At 40.5% G+C, this 21,816-nt stretch overlaps 1 protein-coding gene across 3 annotated transcripts in view; it reads left to right on the top strand.

Moving 5' to 3' along the window:
- TBC1D19 (TBC1 domain family member 19) overlaps positions 1-21,816 on the top strand; it is a 96,192-nt gene that overhangs the window by 34,249 nt on the left and 40,127 nt on the right. For all 3 annotated transcript variants that reach the window (XM_034772247.1, XM_034772246.1, XM_034772249.1), the window contains exons 9-11: positions 2,204-2,276; positions 3,150-3,188; positions 8,673-8,785. In XM_034772247.1, coding sequence (XP_034628138.1) covers positions 2,204-2,276; positions 3,150-3,188; positions 8,673-8,785 — 225 coding nt within the window. The remainder of the gene's footprint in view (positions 1-2,203; positions 2,277-3,149; positions 3,189-8,672; positions 8,786-21,816) is intronic.

The following is a 21,816-nucleotide window of genomic DNA, read 5'->3' as shown; positions in this document are numbered from 1 at the left end:
TAAATAATACTCCTTTTCTGAACCCCTCTGGACTCTTACCCTCAGTTACACTTTGTGGCAATGAGTTCCACACCAGGTGACCAAAAATCAATGATTTTTTTTTAATTAAAAAAAGATTTTTTTATTTAAATCTAAATTTAAATATAGGCTAATTTAAAAAAGCCTATTTAAAATTTAATTTTCAATTGACAATGTATGTTAAGGCCTAAACTACTTATGTCTATCAAACTAATTTAATTTAAATACACAAATAATATTAAGTAGTACATGTGTAAGAGGAGGATGAGATCTAGTTCTAAAATCTTGAAGGACATGGTGACCAGAAACAACAATTAGTTCAATTCAAATACAATTATTGCTTCCTTTTGTTTAATAAATGTTTGTTTGAAATGCAAAACGTATTTTGATGAGAGAAAAAAGTTTGTATCCAACACATTTCAGATAGTTTTATTTAATAAAAGAAACAAAAATGCTGTTTTTGTATATATTTAGTTGATTTGAATTTCCAACCCTATAGAGCTTGATACAACACACAAGTAAAAAGTTAAACTGCTTAAATCAATTGCTTTAATAAATGTCTATAGATGTAGTGAGTCTCCTGATTAGCAAAAAGAAGCCACAAATTTAGTATAAAGTTGTTATATTTAGTTGCAAGTCAACATGCTTTAATAGTTACCAAACTAATGAGGATTAACCCGCTAATTTTCCCCGTGGGTGCTCCAGCCCTGCAGCACCCACGGAGTCAGTGCCTATGTTACTGTGACCAGACATAGTCAGTTTGTGCAGGAGAACTCTCTGCTAGCATACAGCTAGTGGAAGTGGCTCTGACACCAACTATACAAGCCATTCCTTGCAGGGCCAGCTCCAGGTTTTTTGCCACCCTAAGCAAAAGTAAAAAAAGGGGGGGGGGGCACGGTGGAGTACCACCACTGAAGCAAAAACCAGGATGTTGCCCCTTGAAAAGTGCCGCCCCAAGCACATGCTTGGAATGCTGGTGCCTAGAGCTGGCCCTGATTCCCTGTTTCTTCCCTCCACCCCCATGGGGAAGGATTAGGGTGGCCAACTTTCTGATTGCAGAAAACGGAACACCCATGTCCTGCCCCTTCTCTGAGGCCCCGCCCCTTATCCAAGGCCCTGCCCCCCACTCACTCCAACTCCCCTCCCTCCGTCGCTCACTCTCCCCCACCCTTGGTCACTTGCTCATTTTTGCCAGGCTGGGACGGGGGATTGGGGTGTGGGAGGAAGTGCAGGCTCCGCCTGGGAGTGGAGATGAGGGGCTTGGGGTTCAGAAGGGGGCTTCGAGCTGGGGCTTTGGGATTTGGAGTGCAGGAGCGGGTGTGGGGTGCGGGAGAGGGCTTGGGTGTGCTTACCTCAAATGGCTCCCGGCTAATGGGAGCTGCAGAGCTGGTGCTTGGGGTGGGGACTGTGCACAAAACCTCCCTGGCCCCTCCTGCGCCTAGGGGGTTGCAGGGACATGCCAACTGCTTCTGGGAGCCGCACAGAGCCAGGGCTGGCAGGAGCCTGCCTTAACCCTGCTGCCTTAACCCTTTTAACAGCCCGGTCAACAGTGTTGACCCGAACCGCCAGGGTCTTTTTATGGATGGGCGTTCCAGTCGAAAACCGGATGCCTGGCAACCCTAGGAAGGATAGCATGTGTCAGGTACATTCTGGGGACAGGATGTAGGCCAGACAGGGAAGAAAGGGGATGTGGTTTATCTGTTCTGTGCTGCACCTGATTCTACACACACACACACACACACACACACACACACACACACACACACACACANACACACACACACACACACACACACACACACACACACACACACACACACACACACACACAAGGTTCTTGAGGCCTAGAGTAGTGCACCAGTGAATCTGGGAGCCATAATTGGCTCCCTGCAGCTTCTGTCTGTTTTGTCCAAGTTAAGCTCATATGTAGGTGAGAATCAGTGGCTGTAAGTCAAACTGTTTTTCTGTCTTAGAATAAGACTAAGAATCAGTACAAGATTTTTCTTTCTCTTTTAAAATAATTTTACTTTATATGTGTATAAAGCTTTAGGATATAAAGACACATTTAGTTCAAGGATTTTTAATAAAACCTAAACTTTTAAACAAGGAATCTGTTTCTGCTAGCTCTTAATAATGTGCTTTTAATTCTCTATTTGTACTTTTTTTTTTTTTTTTTTTTCTTCAGAAAGACTATTTCAGTGAGCTAGGCTTGAATACGGGACAGCTGGGTATTGATGACTCTACACAAGTGCCTCCAGGTTAGTGTGTGCTGTGCTTTAATAATTTAAATAGAAAAGTAATAAAGTATATGTTTTCATGGAATACTGTGTAATTGTAAGGAAACTCATATAATTTTTCCATAATGTTCATAAGTATTTGTTCCAGAGCTATAACTCGAATGGTTCTCATGTAAATAAAGTGGAACATATTTGAACTAGTAGTGGATAACATTGCAAATGTTAAGGGCTTGATTTGAAAGATGTGGAGTGCCTGCAATACCTGTTGATTTCAGATGGAGCGGCAGGTGTTTAAACCCTTTTCAGGATTTTATGTCTGTCAAAATAATTTTTTTTTTTTTAAGAAAGTCTCAACAAGTTACAAATCAAAATTGCTTTGACTAACACAGTTGTGCAGCTGTGACGCCACAGGATTATTGGGAAAATATAGAGCCACCTTTTTGATATCCATGCTTTAGAAAATATTACAGAAAAAAGTGTGTTAATAAGATGTGGTTTAAATAGTACATAATGGTGTTTTATTTCTTGTATGCACACTATTATTTTTGTAGAAAAAGCTCTAGGGTCTCAAAGAATGGAAAATTATAGGATATAGAGAGACTTTTCAAGTGAAAAATGTTCTGTTTAAAGGTGTTGTGTACTTTTTTGTATTTCTATCCTTCAGTCTAAATTACAGAAGACTATTGCTGCCGATGCTGTTTTAATTGTAGTAACATTAGCCGTAAAAAAATGAGTTAAATATGTGTATTAATCTGCAGACATGTATGTTTTGCAGGTGTCAAAATAATCTTCTGTCAAAAATACAAAATGTTGCCACAATAATAGCTGAAGTATTTTTGTCAATTCTTTCTTCATTATTTTTGCATTTTATTCATACTTCATTATTTTTTTTAGAACTCTTTGAAAATGAACATGTACGTGTTGGGCAAACAGGTAAGGATTTGATTTCAGTTGCAATAAACTGTGAGGAATTAAGAATATCCTAAATAACCGTCTTCTTCAAATACTCATTCCTGAGAATTTTAGTATTTCACCCATGGTAACACAAAGCACAGTGGATAATGCCATGGATGTTCAGATAAAGGTTGAAAACCTGGCATTTTACATCTACCAATAGGTGCCAGATAAATAACTCTACAGCTGGTTCACTAAAAGCAAAATAGCAAGCATAGACACACACCTTTATGGCAATAGCTTAACCCATGCGACTTTTGAATTTCATTTTAAAATCAAGAGAGCTTGTTCTTCTATCTGTACACACACAATTCTCATTAGTGTTAATGGGATTTATGCTCATGCATCAGATGAGAATATAACCCTAATTCTTTTTGATGGTTATTAATAATTGCTGAACCTGATAAATACTGCAACTCTAAGCCATTATGGATGATTTTCACTTGTTTTTCCACACGTGTACTCCTTTCTGAGTTAGTTATATCTTCTTCTTGTATCTGTAGGATGAGAAGTTATCCTTGATTTTAAAACAGAGTAAAAAGTCCTTCATTAGATCAAACCTTGCTAGAGAAGAAACACACAGTATCCCTTACTATTGTCTTAGGGGTAGACGATAACTGCTCATTATTATTTCCTCCAGCCAGCCTCCCCACTTCAAGGGGCAGACAGCAGGTCTGGTGCACTCCTATAGCATTTTCAGGAAACATGTCCACTTCCCTCTTTCGCTGCTGGGGCTAAGGTGGCAGCGGCATCTCTCCCTTCTCTCTTTTTCTGAGGTCCTTCATCTCTCTTTTCCTCACCACTCATTCTGTCTTTGTGTAACCAGCTGAGGTACCATCCTTCTCATCCCCCCTTTCCCTATACTTCCTCAATGAATTCCTGTCCCCTGCAAAACAAACTTTTAGTCAACCCCGTATCTTGCCTATGTATTCATGGCTTCCTATCTCTTAACCATTCAGAGCAGCTTCTACTTCCCAACTCTTCTTCTACACCTTGTTTCTACAGGATGGCATAGAGCAGGGGTCGGCAACGTTTGGCACACGGCTCGCCTGGGTAAGCACCCTGGTGGGCTGGGCCAATTTATTTACCTGCTGACACTGCAGGTTCAGCCGATCGCAGCCCCCACTCACCGCGGTTCGCCGTCCCGGGCCAATGGGGGCAGTGGGAAGCCGCGGCCAGCACATCCCGCGCTGCTTCTCGCTGCCCCCATTGGCCCGGGACGGCGAACTGCGGTGTGTGGGGGGCTGCGATCGGCCGAACCTGCCGCGTCAGCAGATAAATAAACTGGCCCAGCCCGCCAGGGTGCTTACCCAGGCGAGCCGCGTGCCAAACGTTGCCAACCCCTGACATAGAGTGACATGAAGCCATGAGACAGAGTCTTAATCAGCTGTGAAGAAGAGTCTGGGTCACTGACCAGCTTGCTTTCTAGTAGCAACTGTGATGACTGCTACGTGGGAGGTGAAGCCTTCTTTATTATAAAAACAATAAAAAAAAAACCCCAGCAACATATGGTAGTTGGCCAGAAAAGCTTGGAGTATACAGCAGGACTGAAGAAGGCTTGTGCCTCTAGCTAAGAGATTAAATTAGGCAGATCTGCTTTATATGCAGCCTATACTTGTCAAGTACTGTATTTCTGTTTTTATATTTTTTCTCGTGTATTGCAGTAGGCTTCTTGAAAAAAGGCTTGTTTGCCACCAATGCTGCACTATGTATTTGGGCACAGATTCAAATCTCATTGAATTCAATGGGAGTCTTTTTATGAACTCCAGTGGATCAGGCTTTTGGTCGCCATCTATGACTTGGTTGCCATTGCTGGATAGTCCTTACCTTCATGTCAGTTGTACTGATGTGCTGAGCATTGTTCTCTCCTACAGCCAGCATAACGCATCCCAATTTGTTAGCGAGGTTGTTTCTTGCCTCTGCAAGGAGTGGTAAGATGTAAACACCTCAATCATGTATATTGTTCTGTTCTCTGCGAGGCTGTCTTCTTTTCCTAAGTTTTTGCATGTAGTGTGGCAGTATTCTATTTTTCCTTTACTGTCTAAGCATTTAGGAAGTCAAAAAAGGTGGAAAATAAAAAAAACCCCTAAGCCATGAGTGCACCATCTATTATAGAACTCTACAGGCCAAGAAAATATTTGGTAAAACAGAGACTTCCAGCAGTTCTGGAACAGATGACCCTTTGTTCACTTTGGACCAGCTGGCCACATGATGTGTCCTCCTCTTAAAATATCTTGTTCATCTAAGCATGAGTTTGAAGAAGATTGGGAAACAGGCCAGCCAGCGAATGTGGAAAAAGTCTGGTAGGTCTGATTCTCTGACTCCTGAGGTGACTGCAGCTGAACCAGACTTATCTAGCTTCATTCAAGGATTTTGAATTGTATCCTTTTCTGTTCTCTCGTCTCATCACCTCACCTATTGATGTAACCAGGCAGAGTTCATGAAGCACAGTTATTTTGCCTACGTCTCCAGTGGGGACTTTCAGCATCTTGGGCTATTCTAGCATCCTGGGTCTATATAACCAAGGAGGAAAGGAGGCATATCCTTTAGGTTTAGTATCCAAATCTTCTTCCAGATTTCTCCCACCATATCACACAGGATGTATGGGAATACTGACATACCTATCGTGAACTTAAGAGTCAGTAAAATTTAGTAAAGCAAGAAGATAGTTTACTTTTCTAAGAAACTCCCCCCAGAATTGCATCTTATTTATTCATCTGTACAAAGAATACAGTGCGAAACCCCTGTATTCCACTATGGTCACAATCTATTGGAGATATTTTAGCATTTATTATTAAGAAAGTTTCCCACATACACATTTTTCTAGCCACCAATATGTTTCAGGTTTGTGTTGGTCTGGTCCACTTCAGTACCAGTCCCTACCCTTTGGCTTAGCTATGATTTTTCCATACTATTATCAAATTGGTCGTGATATTGGTGGCAGAACTCAGCAGTAGTATTTGTGTAATTCTATGCTCAATGGTCCGGACAAAGAAGTTAAAGAGGCAGTTGACTTGTCTTCTGTGATGAATCATAAAGTATATTCACTCTCTCATAGAAGCTTGCACACTTTGGCCTACTAATAGAGTATATTACAATTTAGTCATCTAATCAGAGACCTAATAGTAAAGTTAAGTCCTCGCAAAAGCAATGTAGCAACCAAACCATTCATCAGCATAATTGCTAATTTGCTTCTTGAGGTTATTGATGTCTTTCCAGGATGTGTGATGCTTTCCAAAAGGCATTCAGCCTGATGATCTGACATAAATGCTCTTTAGTTCCCACTACTCCCATGAAAAACATTTCTAGACTGGAGGTCCAACTGTGCGCATAACTTCTATAGGGATTACCCTTATAAGATGCAGAATAGCTAACAACTGACTCCAGGCACAGTTAGGAAATCTGAGTGGGGAAGTTGATAATCTGTTCAAAGTGTGAACGTTAATGTGTTGAAGCTGAAGGCTTTGAGATTCACAGCAAAGCCTGAAGTTTGTCTGCCAACAACAATGCAACACATTCTGCTAAAACCTGACAACAATACAGTAATCGCTTCTGTCAAACTAAAGGAAAGCATGAAGAACAAAGAATTGACTGTACAATAGAGGGTTGAGCAGAAAGACCCGTGTTTAGCTCTGCTTGCTAATATCAATTGTCTTCCAATGAGAGCCCTCCTCTTAGAGGTACCATTCCATTGGCTGACTGTTGCATTAGGGCAAATCAGGGGAATGTACACTGCCCTTTAGGCCCCTACTTATGCTGGGTGGTAAAGCCATCATGCCTAAAATGCAGCACCATCCCAATCAAATGGCTACAGTGCTAGTCCTTTTATTTACATTAGAACTACAATTCTTAGGACAGTTTTTAGAGTGGTGCGTTGGGATTTCATATGCACAGCATTGGTCTTCCTTAATTAGCTTGATGACTGAGGCTTAGGAATAAAAAGGGATACTTCACACCCTTCACATGGAAGCCCTCCATTGGTTGAGCTGCTGAATATTGCCCAGTAAGATGCAAGGAAAGACATGTGAAGAGAAGGAAATGGATGATAAACCCTGGGTGAAATCCTGGCTCCATTGTAGTCATTGGGCCAGGAATCACCTATGTGTAAATTCAGAATAAGAAGCACAGTCCTGCTTATAAAGTCCTCCTGATTTTTGTATGTATTTTTCAAAATAAATGTCCCAGTGTTTCCTTGTTTCCTTTTTGTATGAGAGAGACTGCATCAAACAAATATTAGCAACCCATTGCTCATAAGTTGCCATATAATAAGGAACTAGCATACTTGGTGCAAGGGGAAAGAAGTAAGGTTAAAATAAATTGATATCAAACTACCATATATACTCGATCATAAGCCGGTTCGTTTATAAGCTGACCCTCCCCCTCCCCGCCCCCCCCAAAGATGCATAAGTAAAACTGGAAAATTTTTATGACCCGTTCATAAGCCACCCTATAATTCAGGGGTCAGCAAACTTGGCTCCCAGGCCATCAGGATAGGCCGCTGGTGGGCTGAGATGGTTTGTTTACCTCGAGCGTCCGCAGGCACGGAGGTAAACCTAAGTAAACAAAGTGTCCTGGCGCACCAACTGCTTACCCTGATGGACCTGGACAGCAACTGATGGGGACATCTTTTGAGGGGGAGAAGCTGGGGGTCAGGGGAGTAACCCCTGTGACCACCCCCCACATGATCCCACCTCTAGCTCAGGACCCCCACACTCTCCCCATCCCATCCACCTTATCTGGGGAGGGCCAGGGGAGGATGTCTATGGCCTGGCTGGAGCTGCTTTGGCAGGCTGGGCAGCGCAGCCGCAACCTGCTCTGGCTGGCCAGACTGGGTGGCGCGGCCACAGCATCTTCCAGCGGGCCGGGCAGTGTGGCCACAGCCTGCTCTGGGGGGCAGGGCCGAGCAGCATGGCTGCAGCCTGCCAGCCCCGGAGCTGCAGCTGCTTCGGAGGCTGGGGGGAGAGCAGCATGGCCAGAAGCGGAGAGACTCTGGCCCCGCCTCTTCCCTTCTGGCTCTGCTGGTTGTGCTGCCTCTCCTTGCTCCCTCTGTTGGGGGGAGGGGATGTGTCCCACCTCTCCCTCTCTATACCCGTTCATAAGCCGACCCCCTTCTCTGGTGCTTTCCTTTATTACTAAAAAAAAATTTGGATTATGAACGAGTATATACGGTAAATACAGTGATTGTAAATGTTTGAAATATATTTTGATATTTTATATAATGTCCCTTTGATATTTATATGCATTACAAGAAGTACATGTTTGTGGATGGAGATAGACTTGGGAAGTTCAGTTGGTAGAATATTTCTGTTTGATGCAGGGACTTGGCCTGGGTTGTGCTTGTCTTTCCTTCCTTCATCACTTTCAGTGTGTGTAGTTAAAACTTTTAAAAATGACATGACAATTTCTGGAAATGTATGATTTTATGTATGTTATGTAAATTCATGACATATACATATTTTGCAGTTTTAACAGAACAAGATAGTGCTGCAGCCCAACAGTATGTCCGTCAGGGATGCCCAACAGCACTCCGAGCTGAATTGTGGGCACTCATTCTGAATATTTCTAATCAGCCTGAGGTAAGGGGCAAACCAGGTTAAAATCAAATTAAAATACACCTGGCTATTGAAAAAATAAATGTATGTTTGCTAGTAATGTTTTGCCAATTTTGCTGTTTTGTCACAGAAGTAAACATTTTAAAACCATACTGATTTTTCAGATGTTTAGACTTGTAAGGTTAGTTTGCCATTTTATAAGAATTATATTTGTAGACTTAAATAGTGTGTGTGTGTGTGTGTGTGTGTGTGTGTGTGTGTGTGTGTTTAACATGCCTGCAAAACAAAAGCTTACATGCATGGATACAAGCTTTCCCACTTCCACCAAAGCTCATTGTTTGACCAATCAGAGCAGAAGTATTGTGCAGTTAATAAATCAGCCTTGATGAGTGTGTGCATGGGTTAAGCCACAAAACTATAATATAATTTTCCTTACTCATATAAAATTGTGGTTGGTGAGGAAGAAGTAGTAAGCCAAGCATAGTGGTGAATCAGTCTATTTAGACAAAGTGGGTCTATTATAGAAATTGGAAGTTCTAGTCCATAATCTGGTTTAATCCATGTGGTTGATATTAGAATGTTTCTGTTTATAGGCTGTGTCCAATGTGAAGATGTTGAAATCTTCTTCTCAAAATAGTAGGATGGGGCATGGAATATGTGTTTTCAATCTGCATGAAAGACATGGGGTGAGAAGTTAGCTGATAAGGAGAGAAGGAATTAAAGAATAATTTTAGGGATCTTGCATGAGTTTTGCAAACTGCAGCTGTGAAGCAAAGTTAAGGTTTTAAATACAGAGCAGAGGTTCAAAAATAATTTTGAATGTTTGTTTTTAAGTAGTCACAACATAGACAAACACTTCCTAACTGATAATTAGCAAACATCGCAAAATTTAGGCTAGGGCTTTGTGACCTTAACTGTAAATTAATGTAGATGTTTTAATTTTATTTATGAATTACCAAAATATCTTTACTAATGCTCTTGTTTGAGTGGTAGTGTGGACACTCTAGTCTCTTGTGGCAATCACTCTGTAAGACACAATATGACACAATCTGTTTTTTTAATTTATGTATCTGTAATTCTAAATTAATATATACATTTATGCATACACCTTACATGTATGAATTATGGAACCAACATGTGTACTGTCCTCTCATCTCTTTGCCCAACATTATTTCCCAAAGCATCCTGTATTTGTCTTATTTAACGTAGGCCCTGATACTAGGAAATACTTATGCACATTCTTAGACTTATGCAGCATGACTAGTCCCATTGAAGTCAATAGGGCTATTCATATAAAGTTAAGAACATGTATAAGTCTTTGCAGAATTGGAGATTTATATTGTAAACTCACTGGGACATGCATACCTATGGTGACATTCACAGTTGTTAATAATATAATATTGTACTTTGTATCTTTTGAAGATATGCAGTCATATGGTTGTAATTGAGGGACATTGATAACTGACCATTAGAAAGTTTGATATATTAGCCATTGTTAATGAAATGTACACCTTTTCATATTTTCAGGAACTGTAAGTTTTACATTGGCAGCAAACCTTAGGAACATTAATGCTAAGAAAAACTGTCTTGACAAATGGACTTTTAAAAATCCAACTACAGATGTTTGGTCTAGTGATAAAAACACTTAGTTCAGACCTTCATGAAGAAATAGTCTAGGCATTTGTTTACAATGGATAACAGATTAAATTCCCTTTAGATAAAAAAGCCCTGCTAAAGTAATAATGAAAATATTATACAACATATTTGTGATGCTTAATGCTAGATTGGAGTTCTTCTAAATTATTCTGACAGCTGAAGTCTGAGGTTTCTCTCTTTGACAGTAACCATATTAGAAATATTAAATTCATTTTGTTGGCTTCATTGCACATCTGTCTACATTCTCTTGAGCACTTCATATTTTAAAGGTATGTTTGTCTTAATATGCAAAGTAAAATAACTGAATTAAAGATCAAATCTTCTATTTTGATAAATGAAGGGCAAGGCGTTTATTTAAAAAAAAAGAAATAGTAAGATATTCCATGTTTTTATATTCGGGTATCACATGACACACTTTTTGAAAACTGACTCCTTAGGTAAAAAGTTCCAACCCAGTTAAAAAAAAATTCTCAAATGTTTCTCTTTCAATAAAATAACCAACTATTTCAGTCCTTATAACTTTTTAAAGCCATGGTCGTATTTTTCCCAAAAAATTGGCATAGTTTATTTGATTATTAATATTAATATCTCTTTATGTAGCATTCACAAAGTGCAAGGTGGATTCTGGAAGCAGTGGCCCTTGCTCTTAGGCACTCAAAATCTATTGATACAAATATTAGTAGACAAAGTTTCGGGGAAAGGAAACAATAGGCAATAGGTATACAAGATAATTTGATTCATCATGCAATTGAAATTGCTCTTCAAGAGGTACTTAAAAGTAGAGAGGCTTGGAGCCTTGTGGATGAGCTAATGGAGGTAATACCATGCATGCATATGGTGCTGAGTGAGAGACGGCACTGTGATGATTATGCAAGAAGCTAACGAATGGCTGAATGTGGATGGCAATGCTGGTGGAGCTGTGGGTGGCAGGGTTTATGAAGAGGGTGATAAGAACGTTGAGAAAGGAGGTTAAGTAGGGAGGCATAAAGTTATGCAGAGCTTTAAAGGTGTAGAAAAGAAGCTTAAATTTGATGCAGTAAGGGATGGTGAGCCAGTGGACGTATTCAGAGATGGGACTGAAATGATCAAATCAATGAACAAAACAGAATACTTTAGTCTTAATCTTACTACTTGTGGTGCTAAATAGTGTGCATTCCAGATCATGATTTTTCTATTGTACTAAACTGAAAACTACTACTTTATGATCAAATAGCTTTTTGGAGGTTTATTTTGTTATTGTTGTGTATATAAGCAGCATTTTTGTATCATAGTGTGATGGTTGCCATCTTGACTAGTGTACCAAGGATTGAACCAGGGACCTTGACAGCTGAAAGCATGAATGTATACAGTTTGAGCTTTAAAAGCCAGGCTCTCAAACAGAGTTGTAACAGACCCATATCTGCAATTGGTCACAAAGGGTGACATGGAACACACGCTGACTTGTGTGTTACAACAGCACAATGTTATGATGTGCATATCCATAAACTGAAATACTAATCATATGTCATCTTTAATAAACACAGACTTAATCGTATAATGACTTATGGTAATCCAAGACTCTTTACAGTAATAAAGTCTCAGGGCATAAAGTGTTTTTGTGGCTGCTCATTGGCATATATTGTGCAAAGGTGAAATAAGGTGTTCAGTAAAACGATGCAATTTTCAAGTAACAGATCACAAAGAATATCTGAATATTTTGTATATGCTTTAATGGTTTATCCAGCACTACTTTCTCATTCTCTGCTTGTTCATTACTGAATTATATGGTTGCAATAATTTTTCCTCTCTAATGCATATCATTGGGAGTTGACACTTTTCTAGACTTGCAGATTTATAACTGACTGTATAAGCATATAAATCTAATATAGGTCAGTAAATTTCCTTTGTTAGAAGTTGAAAGGCGGAGTTGGGTGGTGTGTGTGGGAGCATCAAGATAAGGTAGTTTGAGAGATTGTGTTCAATAAAGCTCATATAAAAAGAACAGTCTACAGTGTCATACACAAAGATACAAGCAGTGTGCTTACGCGATGGCGCCGAGTAATAAACTGTTGGCTCTATGCTGCAGAATTATTTAGGACTATATAAGTTTAATGTCTGGCAATGAATTGCTTATTAGTCTTTTATGTTGAGTTGTACAGGAAATTACACACACACCTGTTTAAAAAAATGTTATTACAAGAAGTGGAAGATTGGACAAATGACCAGGGAGGAGTATAAAAATATTGCTGAGGCATGCAGGAGTGAAATTAGGAAGGCCAAATCACACCTGGAGTTGCAGCTAGCAAGAGATGTTATGAGTAACAAGAAGGGTTTCTTCAGGTATATTAGCAACAAAAAGAAAGTCAAAGAAAGTGTGGGCCCCTTACTGAATGAGGGAGGCAACCTAGTGACAGAGGATGTGGAAAAAGCTAATGTACTCAATGATTTTTTTGCCTCTGTCTTCACGAACAAGGTCAGCTCCCAGACTGCTGCACTGGGCAGCACAGTATGGGGAGAAGGTGACCAGCCCTCTGTGGAGAAAGAAGTGGTTCAGGACTATTTAGAAAAACTGGACGAGCACAAGTCCATGGGGCCGGATGCGCTGCATCCGAGGTTGCTAAAGGAGTTGGCGGATGTGATTGCAGAGGCATTGACCGTTATCTTTGAAAACTCATGGCAATCGGGGGAGGTCCCGGATGACTGGAAAAGGGCACTACATTAGCCTATCTTTAAAAAAGGGAAGAAGGAGGATCCGGGGAACTACAGGCCAGTCAGCCTCACCTCAGTTCCTGGAAAAATCATGGAGCAGGTCCTCAAGGAATCAATTCTGAAGCACTTAGAGGAGAGGAAAGTGATCAGGAACAGTCAGCATGGATTCACCAAGGGCAAGTCATGCCCGACTAACCTAATTGCCTTCTATGAGGAGATAACTGACTCTGTGGATGAGGGGAAAGCAGTGGATGTGTTATTCCTTGACTTTAGCAAAGCTTTGGATACAGTCTCCCACAGTATTCTTGCCAGCAAGTTAAAGAAGTATGGGCTGGATGAATGGACTATAAGGTGGCTAGAAAGCTGGCTAGATCGTTGGGCTCAATGGGTAGTGATCAACGGCTCCATGTCTAGTTGGCAGCCGGTTTCAAGTGGAGTGCCCCAGGGGTCGGTCCTAGGGCCGGTTTTGTTCAATATCTTCATTAATGATCTGGAGGATGGCATGGACTGTACTCTCAGCAAGTTTGCAGATGACACTAAACTGGGAGGAGTGGTAGATAGGATACAGAGGGACCTAGACAAATTAGAGGATTGGGCCAAAAGAAACCTGATGAGGTTCAACAAGGACAAGTGCAGAGTCCTGCACTTAGGACGGAAGAATCCCATGCACTGTTACAGACTAGGGACCGAATGGCTAGGAAGCAGTTCTGCAGAAAAGAACCTAGGGGTTACAGTGGATGAGAAGCTGGATATGAGTTAACAGTGTGCCCTTGTTGCCAAGAAGGCTAACAGCATTTTGGGCTGTATAAGTAGGGGCATTGCCAGTAGATCGAGGGACGTGATCATTCCCATGTATTCGACATTGGTGAGGCCTCATCTGGAGTATTGTGTCCAGTTTTGGGCCCCACACTACAAGAAGGATATGGAAAAATTAGAAAGAGTCCAGCGGAGGGCAACAAAAATGATTAGGGGGCTGGAACACATGACTTATGAGGAGAGGCTGAGGGAACTGGGATTGTTTAGTCTGCAGAAGAGAAGAATGAGGGGGGATTTGATAGCTGCGTTCAACTACCTGAAAGGGGGTTCCAAAGAGGATGGATCTAGACTGTTCTCAGTGGTAGCAGATGACAGAACAAGGAGTAATGGTCTCAAGTTGCAGTGGGGGAGGTTTAGGTTGGATATTAGGAAAAACTTTTTCACTCGGAGGGTGGTGAAGCACTGGAATGGGTTACGTAGGGAAGTGGAGGAATCTCCTTCCTTAGAGGCTTTTAAGGTCAGGCTTGACAAAGCCCTGGCTGGGATGATTTAGTTGGGAATTGGTCCTGCTTTGAGCAGGGGGTTGGACTAGATGACCTCCTGCAGTCCCGTCCAACCCTGATATTCTATGATTCTATGATTCTAAGGTGGCAAAGCTTCCAACCATGCTGATGACCCAGGTGGGTGTCAGTATGATGTCACATGATTATTTCTGGGGTTTGTTTGTTTTTTAAAAAAAACAAACTTAGAAAACTGTACTCACACAAACTCTATGCTAAAGAGAACATTATTCAGATTGAAAAGTCAAGTTCTCAAAAGTTGGGAAATGCCAGAAATAATGTTGCTTGTGCAAGCTTAATTTGACTCCCTTATGTGTATGCATTATGATACAGTCTTTAATTTAATTCAGAAAAGAACTAGATAAAGTCATTGAGGATACGTACCTCAATGGCTATTAGCCAGTATGGGCAGGGATGGTGTCCCTAGCCTCTGTTTGCCAGAAGATGGGAATGGGCGACCGGGGATGGATCACTTGATGATTACCTGTTCATTCTCTCTGGGGCAGCTGGCATTGGTCACTGTCGGAAGACAGGATACCTGGCTAAATGGACCTTTAGTCTGACCCAGTATGGCCGTTCTTATGTTCCTAATTTACATGAGCAAATACTGTTTTTTTCTATACGACCCCTGCCTCATTCTGTGCACAGAATGGATGATGCTTACTTAATGAGCAGCTATTCAATATTTTATTTTCTCCTTGTTGTCCAGTGCATGGCCCCATGCATTAGTACTGCACACTAGTCAAACCCTGGTATGAAGACAGAATTACTGATATTCTCATGGGCTTTGTCTGTGGTGCTCATCGCTATAGTATATGAGTGCTTGACAAACGTTAATGAATTTATTTTCACAACCCCCCTCTTTATGCCCATTTTGCAAATTGGGAACTGAGACACAGAAAGATTAGGATCCACTCATTTTAAAGATTAAGGATCCACTCAATTTGAAACACCAAGAACTTGATTTTACAGAGACTCAAGCATTATGTAGACCATTTTATATTCAAAGCACAGCTCCCGTTGACTTTAGTTGCAGTTGAAAGTGCTCAGCACTTTTACATGTCAAACCCCAGGATCTCAGACTGGGAATCCAGAAAATGAAGAATGCAAAATTAATGACAATCAATGAAAAGTTTGATTGCAGCGGCCCCAGTGAGATTGCTCAATCAGGGAAAACTGCAAAGAATGGGGCAAACGATGCCCAAAACTGGTGGTTTATTCTAAATATTAGATTCACCAAGCCAGCAACATAGGAGCTTCTACAATACCTTACTGCTTACCCAGAAGCCAAAAATGTAGCTCCTCTAAAGCAATCCAGCCCAGGGCTCCCACGAAGACAGCCAAATCAAGTATGGTGAGGATTACTTGAATTCTTATTCACCATATATAAAGTTCTGCTAATCCCAAGAGATCAGACACCTTATCCATCTGGTCAATGAATATTTCAGATCTTACCCAAATACACACTTACAGCCAATTCTTAGTTTAGTTAATAAGATGAAAAAGAAAAGAAAGTGCTGTGGTTAAAGATCGTTATACATACATATATAAATAAAGTTCTTAGGTCAGTTTTATAGCAGAGATGATGAGCTGCTGATTTTTAAAAAGTTCTTTCAGAATCCCTTCCATAGGTTATAGTCCCATAGGCAATCCATGTGCAGAGTCTGTTTAAATTCTTCTAGGAGAAATTGCAGGGTAGTCCAGAATGGAGCTGGAGACCTCAGTCTTGCAATTTAAACTTCCCCTGACAAAGTTCAAGCAGATCTGAGATAAACAGGATCAGATCCTAAAGTTCTTTTATAGATCTCTGGCAGACTATGATAACCTCTTGTCAGCAGATAACACAACAGGCATTCCTTGGATGAAGAATAGGTAATATATGTTGTTGCTTTGAAGTAAATCTCCTATTTCCTATTTATGCACAGGTAATTAGTTGCATTGATTAGCATAAAGCAATTAACCATTCAAAGGTTCACAGTCCAGATACTAAAAACTTCAAAGAGAAATCTTTCTTGGTAGTCCATTGATCTGATGATGACAAATCTGTGCAGATCATCTATTGTTGGTCTCATGGTGTGCCCTCTGACTGTACAAGCCAATTCTAGAGGTGCACATTTTGCTGCAGATGGTGCATGGGGGGAAAAAAAAAAGAGAAATGAAGACAATGATATTACACCACACATTTCATCTTATTGCTAATATTCCCTTTTGATCTCTGAATCAATAGGCTATAGTAACAGACAGGAACAGAAGTTTTATAATCTACAAGTTAATGAGATCACATTGTGAAGCTTCTAACATATAGGTAGACACAGACAAATACAATTAGTATTTACTTCTAATTCTCTGACAATACAGATTTACATTTCCAAAGATTTAGTCTACTTACCTGGCTTTGATAACTATCTACAAGCAATGGCCCTGTTTACCATTTCAATATTTCCCTAATATGTTCTTAAAGGTTGATCTTTGGTCACTTTAGCTTGCTGGTTGCTTAAGCCTTCCTGGCTGAGTATCACAAGTGGCTTGACTAGCATCACATAGGAACTCTGTGGCAGAGACTGGGGTAGAATCCACTTCTCCAGGGCAGCATTCAACTATCTTAACCATGAGACCCTCCTTTGTTTTCATGCAATCCTCTGCCTCATTCACTGTATACCTTCCAACTTCTGCAACAAATGAAGCAGACTGTATCATAATGAATAGGCACCAGGAGCCAAATTTAGGATGCACAAGGAGCCTCAATTCTACATTTCCTAATTTTTGACTGCTTGACTTTGCAACCTTAATCTTCTTTTAATGTAATATTGTATGTATAATTTCCTAGGTTTTTAAGAAAGTAAACTGAAAAAGCAGAACTTCGGACATGTGGCATCATATTGACACCCACTTGCATCATCAGTGGGATTGAAACAGTTAGATCCAACACATAGACCTCTGCCACTTGATCTAATAGAGTAACTGATAGCAGTAGTGTGTTGTCATGCTCTGTGGACCTTTGCAAGAGAGGGCTGGGATACTTTGCACCAATGGTTTTTACAGATATTTGTTGATAGCAGAGGGAGGAATGGTGAGACTCAGGAATCTTGAGTCCATTCTAGGCTCAGGAAAGGAGTGGGTGCTAATGAGGAATATACTGTAGATTTTGTGTCCATCCCCCCCATTAATAATAATTAATGCAAGGCTCTTGTATATTGTTCATCAGTAGAGCCAAAATAACTTCTGCCCTGTTCTCTCCTACTTGTTCTTTTCCCATTCCTGTTTCTTCTCCGTCCGAGCTCCTTGTTCTTATCTCATTCTCCTCACCTAGCCAGTCTGTCTCCACCCTTCAGACATCTCATTCAATTCCCAGTCTCCTTACCCAGCAAGTCCTAGTCTCACCTCAAGCTCCCCCGCTTCCAGTCCCAGTTTCCTTGTCCAACTATTCCCAGCTCCTTTTCTCTAGTGTCTTTGCCCAGCCAGTCCTAGTACCCACCTTCTTTGCTCCTCATCTGATCTGACTCTTTCCCTCATCATTTTCTGCCCATAACCTCACTGTCTCCAATAGCTCCCAGTCCGAATCCTTCTGCCCAGGACCCTCGTCCAGTCTCAGTGTGTCTCTCAACCTCTTCCCTCTCAACTCCTTGTCCCTGTCTCTTTGTCTAGTGAGACCCTGTTCTTTCCTCCTCAGCTCCCAGTGCTACTCTCCTTGTCCAGCCAGTCCCAGTCTCTGGCCCTATTCCCAGATTCCGTCCCAATTTTCAGTTTCCCTTTTCTTCCCCCACCAGTCTGTTTCCATACTTCCCAGGTTCTTTGTCCCAATCTATTCTCCCTGCCCCCTTCGCGTAGGTCAGACTCTTAACCTTTCTGCATTAGAATCAGATAGCTTCCTCCTCAATGTAGCCTCAGCCCGGCAGGGGTTGGGAAGGTCATTGAGATCACATGAACAGGTCCCCTGCTTTCAGCTCAGGTGCCTGGACCTGGCCTGCAGCAGCCCAGAGCTGCAATTGCAGGAAAAGTTCTGCTAAGCCTCAATGCAAACAGACTCTTCATGAAATTTATTGGACAAAATCTAAGAAAGCCTCTGCTGAGCATGTCTGAACTGTGTATGTGTGTTTGTTTGTTGTTTTTTCAGATGCCTATAAGTTGGCCAAATTTGGTGCACTTTGCTGATACAAATGCCACCACCATTCCAAATTCCAGGTTCTTGCTCCCAAGCATGGAAGAAATAGAACTTTTCAAATAAAAGTTGCCAAAAAATTTTGACATGGGGAAAACAACATATTTTACCCTAACCTCATTCTTAGAAATTGTGGAATCATTTTGGGTGAAATTTTCAAAAGAATTCAGTCTGAGGAAGCAACCTAGCATGGAGAACTTCAGCCCAAACAGTTAATATCTGGCAGAGTTGTAAACAACTGAAAACAGGGTCTTGTAATGAGAAGTATAGGCCAACCCTAATCATAGGCACTGCTTCCAGCTCTGTTTGTAATAAATATATTTCACTTCCCATTTCATGAAGTCTGAATCATCTTATTTCAAATATGTCTGACATTGAAATTGTCAGCAAAATGTTTTGTACATCTTGAAGAATTATATCAGGAAGTTCATACATACACACCTGCTGGCTGTACTGCAAGTCTTATAGTGGTGTAGAAAATGAAAGTGCTCATTGTGTTCTTTGGCATTAGTATGTGTCCAGAAGAAAATATAACTATTGGATTTGTTGTTTGCACAGTTACTTCTGTGAGAACAGCACTTCTGTTTCCTTTGGATCTTCATAGTTCAGGAATAGCAGTTGTTAATTGTCCCATAAGAAGAATCATTCCAAAGTGGAGTGATAAACCACAGAATTATTCTTGGATTTTTTCCTGTACTATACTAATCCAGGAAGTAGTAGGAATCCATTTCAGGGTGGCAAGTAGTTACATTTTGGAATATTCAGTTTGAAATGTCCTTAAAATTATGTAATGAAAGGGAAGCTGAAAGAAATAACTTGAATATACAACAGTAGATTTTTAAAATGACTAAAATCGTTACTCTTTATTTTGCTCCCACTTGTTATTTTACATTATTTCCTATTAATATGTTCTCTATTTTTCTGCTGAGTCTATACATATACAAACAGCAATTCATAAAGATTACATCTTCAAATTTATTCCTGTAGTCAAGTTGCATAGATTCTTAGAACCTTTGAGCAATATTTAAGTCCTTTGTAAGTCTGGCAATGCTTTTAAAAGTGTATGTAGAAGATGTGGGGCCTGATTCTGCTTCCCTTTATTTCAGTGGGAGTTTTCCATTGACTTTAATGAAAAAACATTACTTTAATTTTGAAAAAGGGTGAGGGGACTCTGTTACAAACGGATTCTTCAGTAGAGATCTTATAGATGTACTGATGCAGTTGCGCCATTGTAAGATCTCCTGTGTAGCCACTCAATGCCGATGGAAGAGTGTCTCCTGCTGACCTAGTGCTGTCCACACCGGCGCTTCTGTCGATGTAACTTACGTTGTTCAGAGGGTGGTTGTTGTTTTCAACCCCCTGAGCGACATAAATTATACTGACAAAAGTACTAGGGTAGACATAGACTAAGACTGGGTCTACCCTACTAAGTTTTGCCAGCATAGTTATGTTGGTTAGGGGTGTGAAAAACCACATCCCTAACCAACATAGCTAACTGGGCAAAATCCCCTGTGTAGACACAGTGTATAATGGCAGAAGCCTTTTGCCAGTGTAGTTAAACCACCTTTCTGAATGACACAAGCTATACTGGCCAAAGAGCTCGGGAAGTTGGTTTAACTAGAATATCAACAGAACGTTTTTTTTTGGGGGGGGGGGGGGGCGCATATTTTGTGATTCCTCTATGAGGCTTTGCCAGTAAAGCTATACCGGGATAGCTGTACTGGAAATGCCATTGTAGTGTTGACTAGCTCTAAGGGTATGTCTATGCTGCAATTAAACACCAGCAGCTGGTCTCCACGGGGCGGGAGGATCCCAGAGCCTGGACTACAGCCCGAGCCAAACATCTACACCACAATTAAACAGCCCCGTAGCCAGAGTCCTGTGAGTCTGAGTCAGCTGACATGGGCTAGCCACAGGTGTTCAACTGCAGTATAGACATACCCTACATGGGAAACAGTGAGATCAGTAAGCAAAGAGAAGGAACTATGTGAGATCTTGCTAGGCACTTAAAATATTGGGGGAATAAGGAATCTAACAAGTATTGCAGGTGAAAAGTACATGACCTAGTGCACTGCGAGAAGTCAAGGGAATAAATTGGTAAAGAACTGGCCTGCAACACCACAGCCTAGAGCAGAAATGTTCTCACCTGCTAAGAGACATAATGAAATTTCAGCTCCAATCACATTACAGCTAGTATCAGATAAGCATGCAAGTGATACCAAAAGAACTCACTGACTTTATTTTGCACCTCGCCCTTGCAGAACAGAGAATTCATGATCAATGAGAAATCAGAAATAATATTCCTGGAGTGGATAGGATCATTCTGGCACAGGAGGAAAAATATAAAATATATAGTTGATTGCAAACACTCATAGTTGAAATACTTCAATGAGTCTGTTTTTACATTTATATCTGAGTTTAATTGAATTGTCTCGACCCCGCCCCCCTCCATTTGGTAAGGCAACTCCCATCTTTTCATGTACGGTTGTATATATCTTCCTACTGTATTTTGCACTCCATACATCTGATGAAGTGGATTTTAGCCCATGAAAGCTTATGCCCAAATAAATTTGTTAGTCTCTAAGGTGCCACAAGGACTCCTCGTTGTTTTTGCTGATACAGACTAACATGGCAACCCCTCTGAAACATTAAAAATTAAGTAATCATTAGTATTCGTGACATTCTTGTGGCTGTAGCATTAGGTCCAAAATATGTAAATTGTTTAGGTTGAAAATTAAGTTATTTAATGTTTGTAAAGTTCTTGCAGATCCTTTAATGGAAAGTGCTACAGAAAAGCTATTTATGGAAAAATTGGGTAAAGTAACAGTTTTACATGATTTTGCTTCACACTGAGCAGGCTGGAAATATGCTTTGTTTCTTAATTTAGATCTAATTTTGGTTTGTTTTAAAAACCCATAATGTTGATTTTTAATTTAATCTCCAGTGTTCTAATAGTGAGCATGCCTGGTTCTGGACCAGATAATGTCAAATACAATTTTTCATTAGAGTATCTGTTTATTTTCTCAAAGGATGTTTAAAATCCTCCTTTTTTGTATACTATGTCTGAATCCTGGTTAAAATTAATTATATTCTGGAAAGGAGGATGCTTTCTAAAGGCTGTGATTTTTTTTTTTAAACTGGCATTACTGATTTTCTTCACATTTAAACCAATAAAAACAGAAACATTACAAAATTGTATTAAAGATATTTGTTATGCTTAAGATTAAGGAATAGCT

The sequence above is a fragment of the Trachemys scripta genome, chromosome 5, assembly GCF_013100865.1.
Source record: "Trachemys scripta elegans isolate TJP31775 chromosome 5, CAS_Tse_1.0, whole genome shotgun sequence".
In the NCBI taxonomy this organism is placed as follows: domain Eukaryota; kingdom Metazoa; phylum Chordata; order Testudines; family Emydidae; genus Trachemys; species Trachemys scripta.
This window is presented reverse-complemented; position numbering and strand designations above follow the sequence as displayed.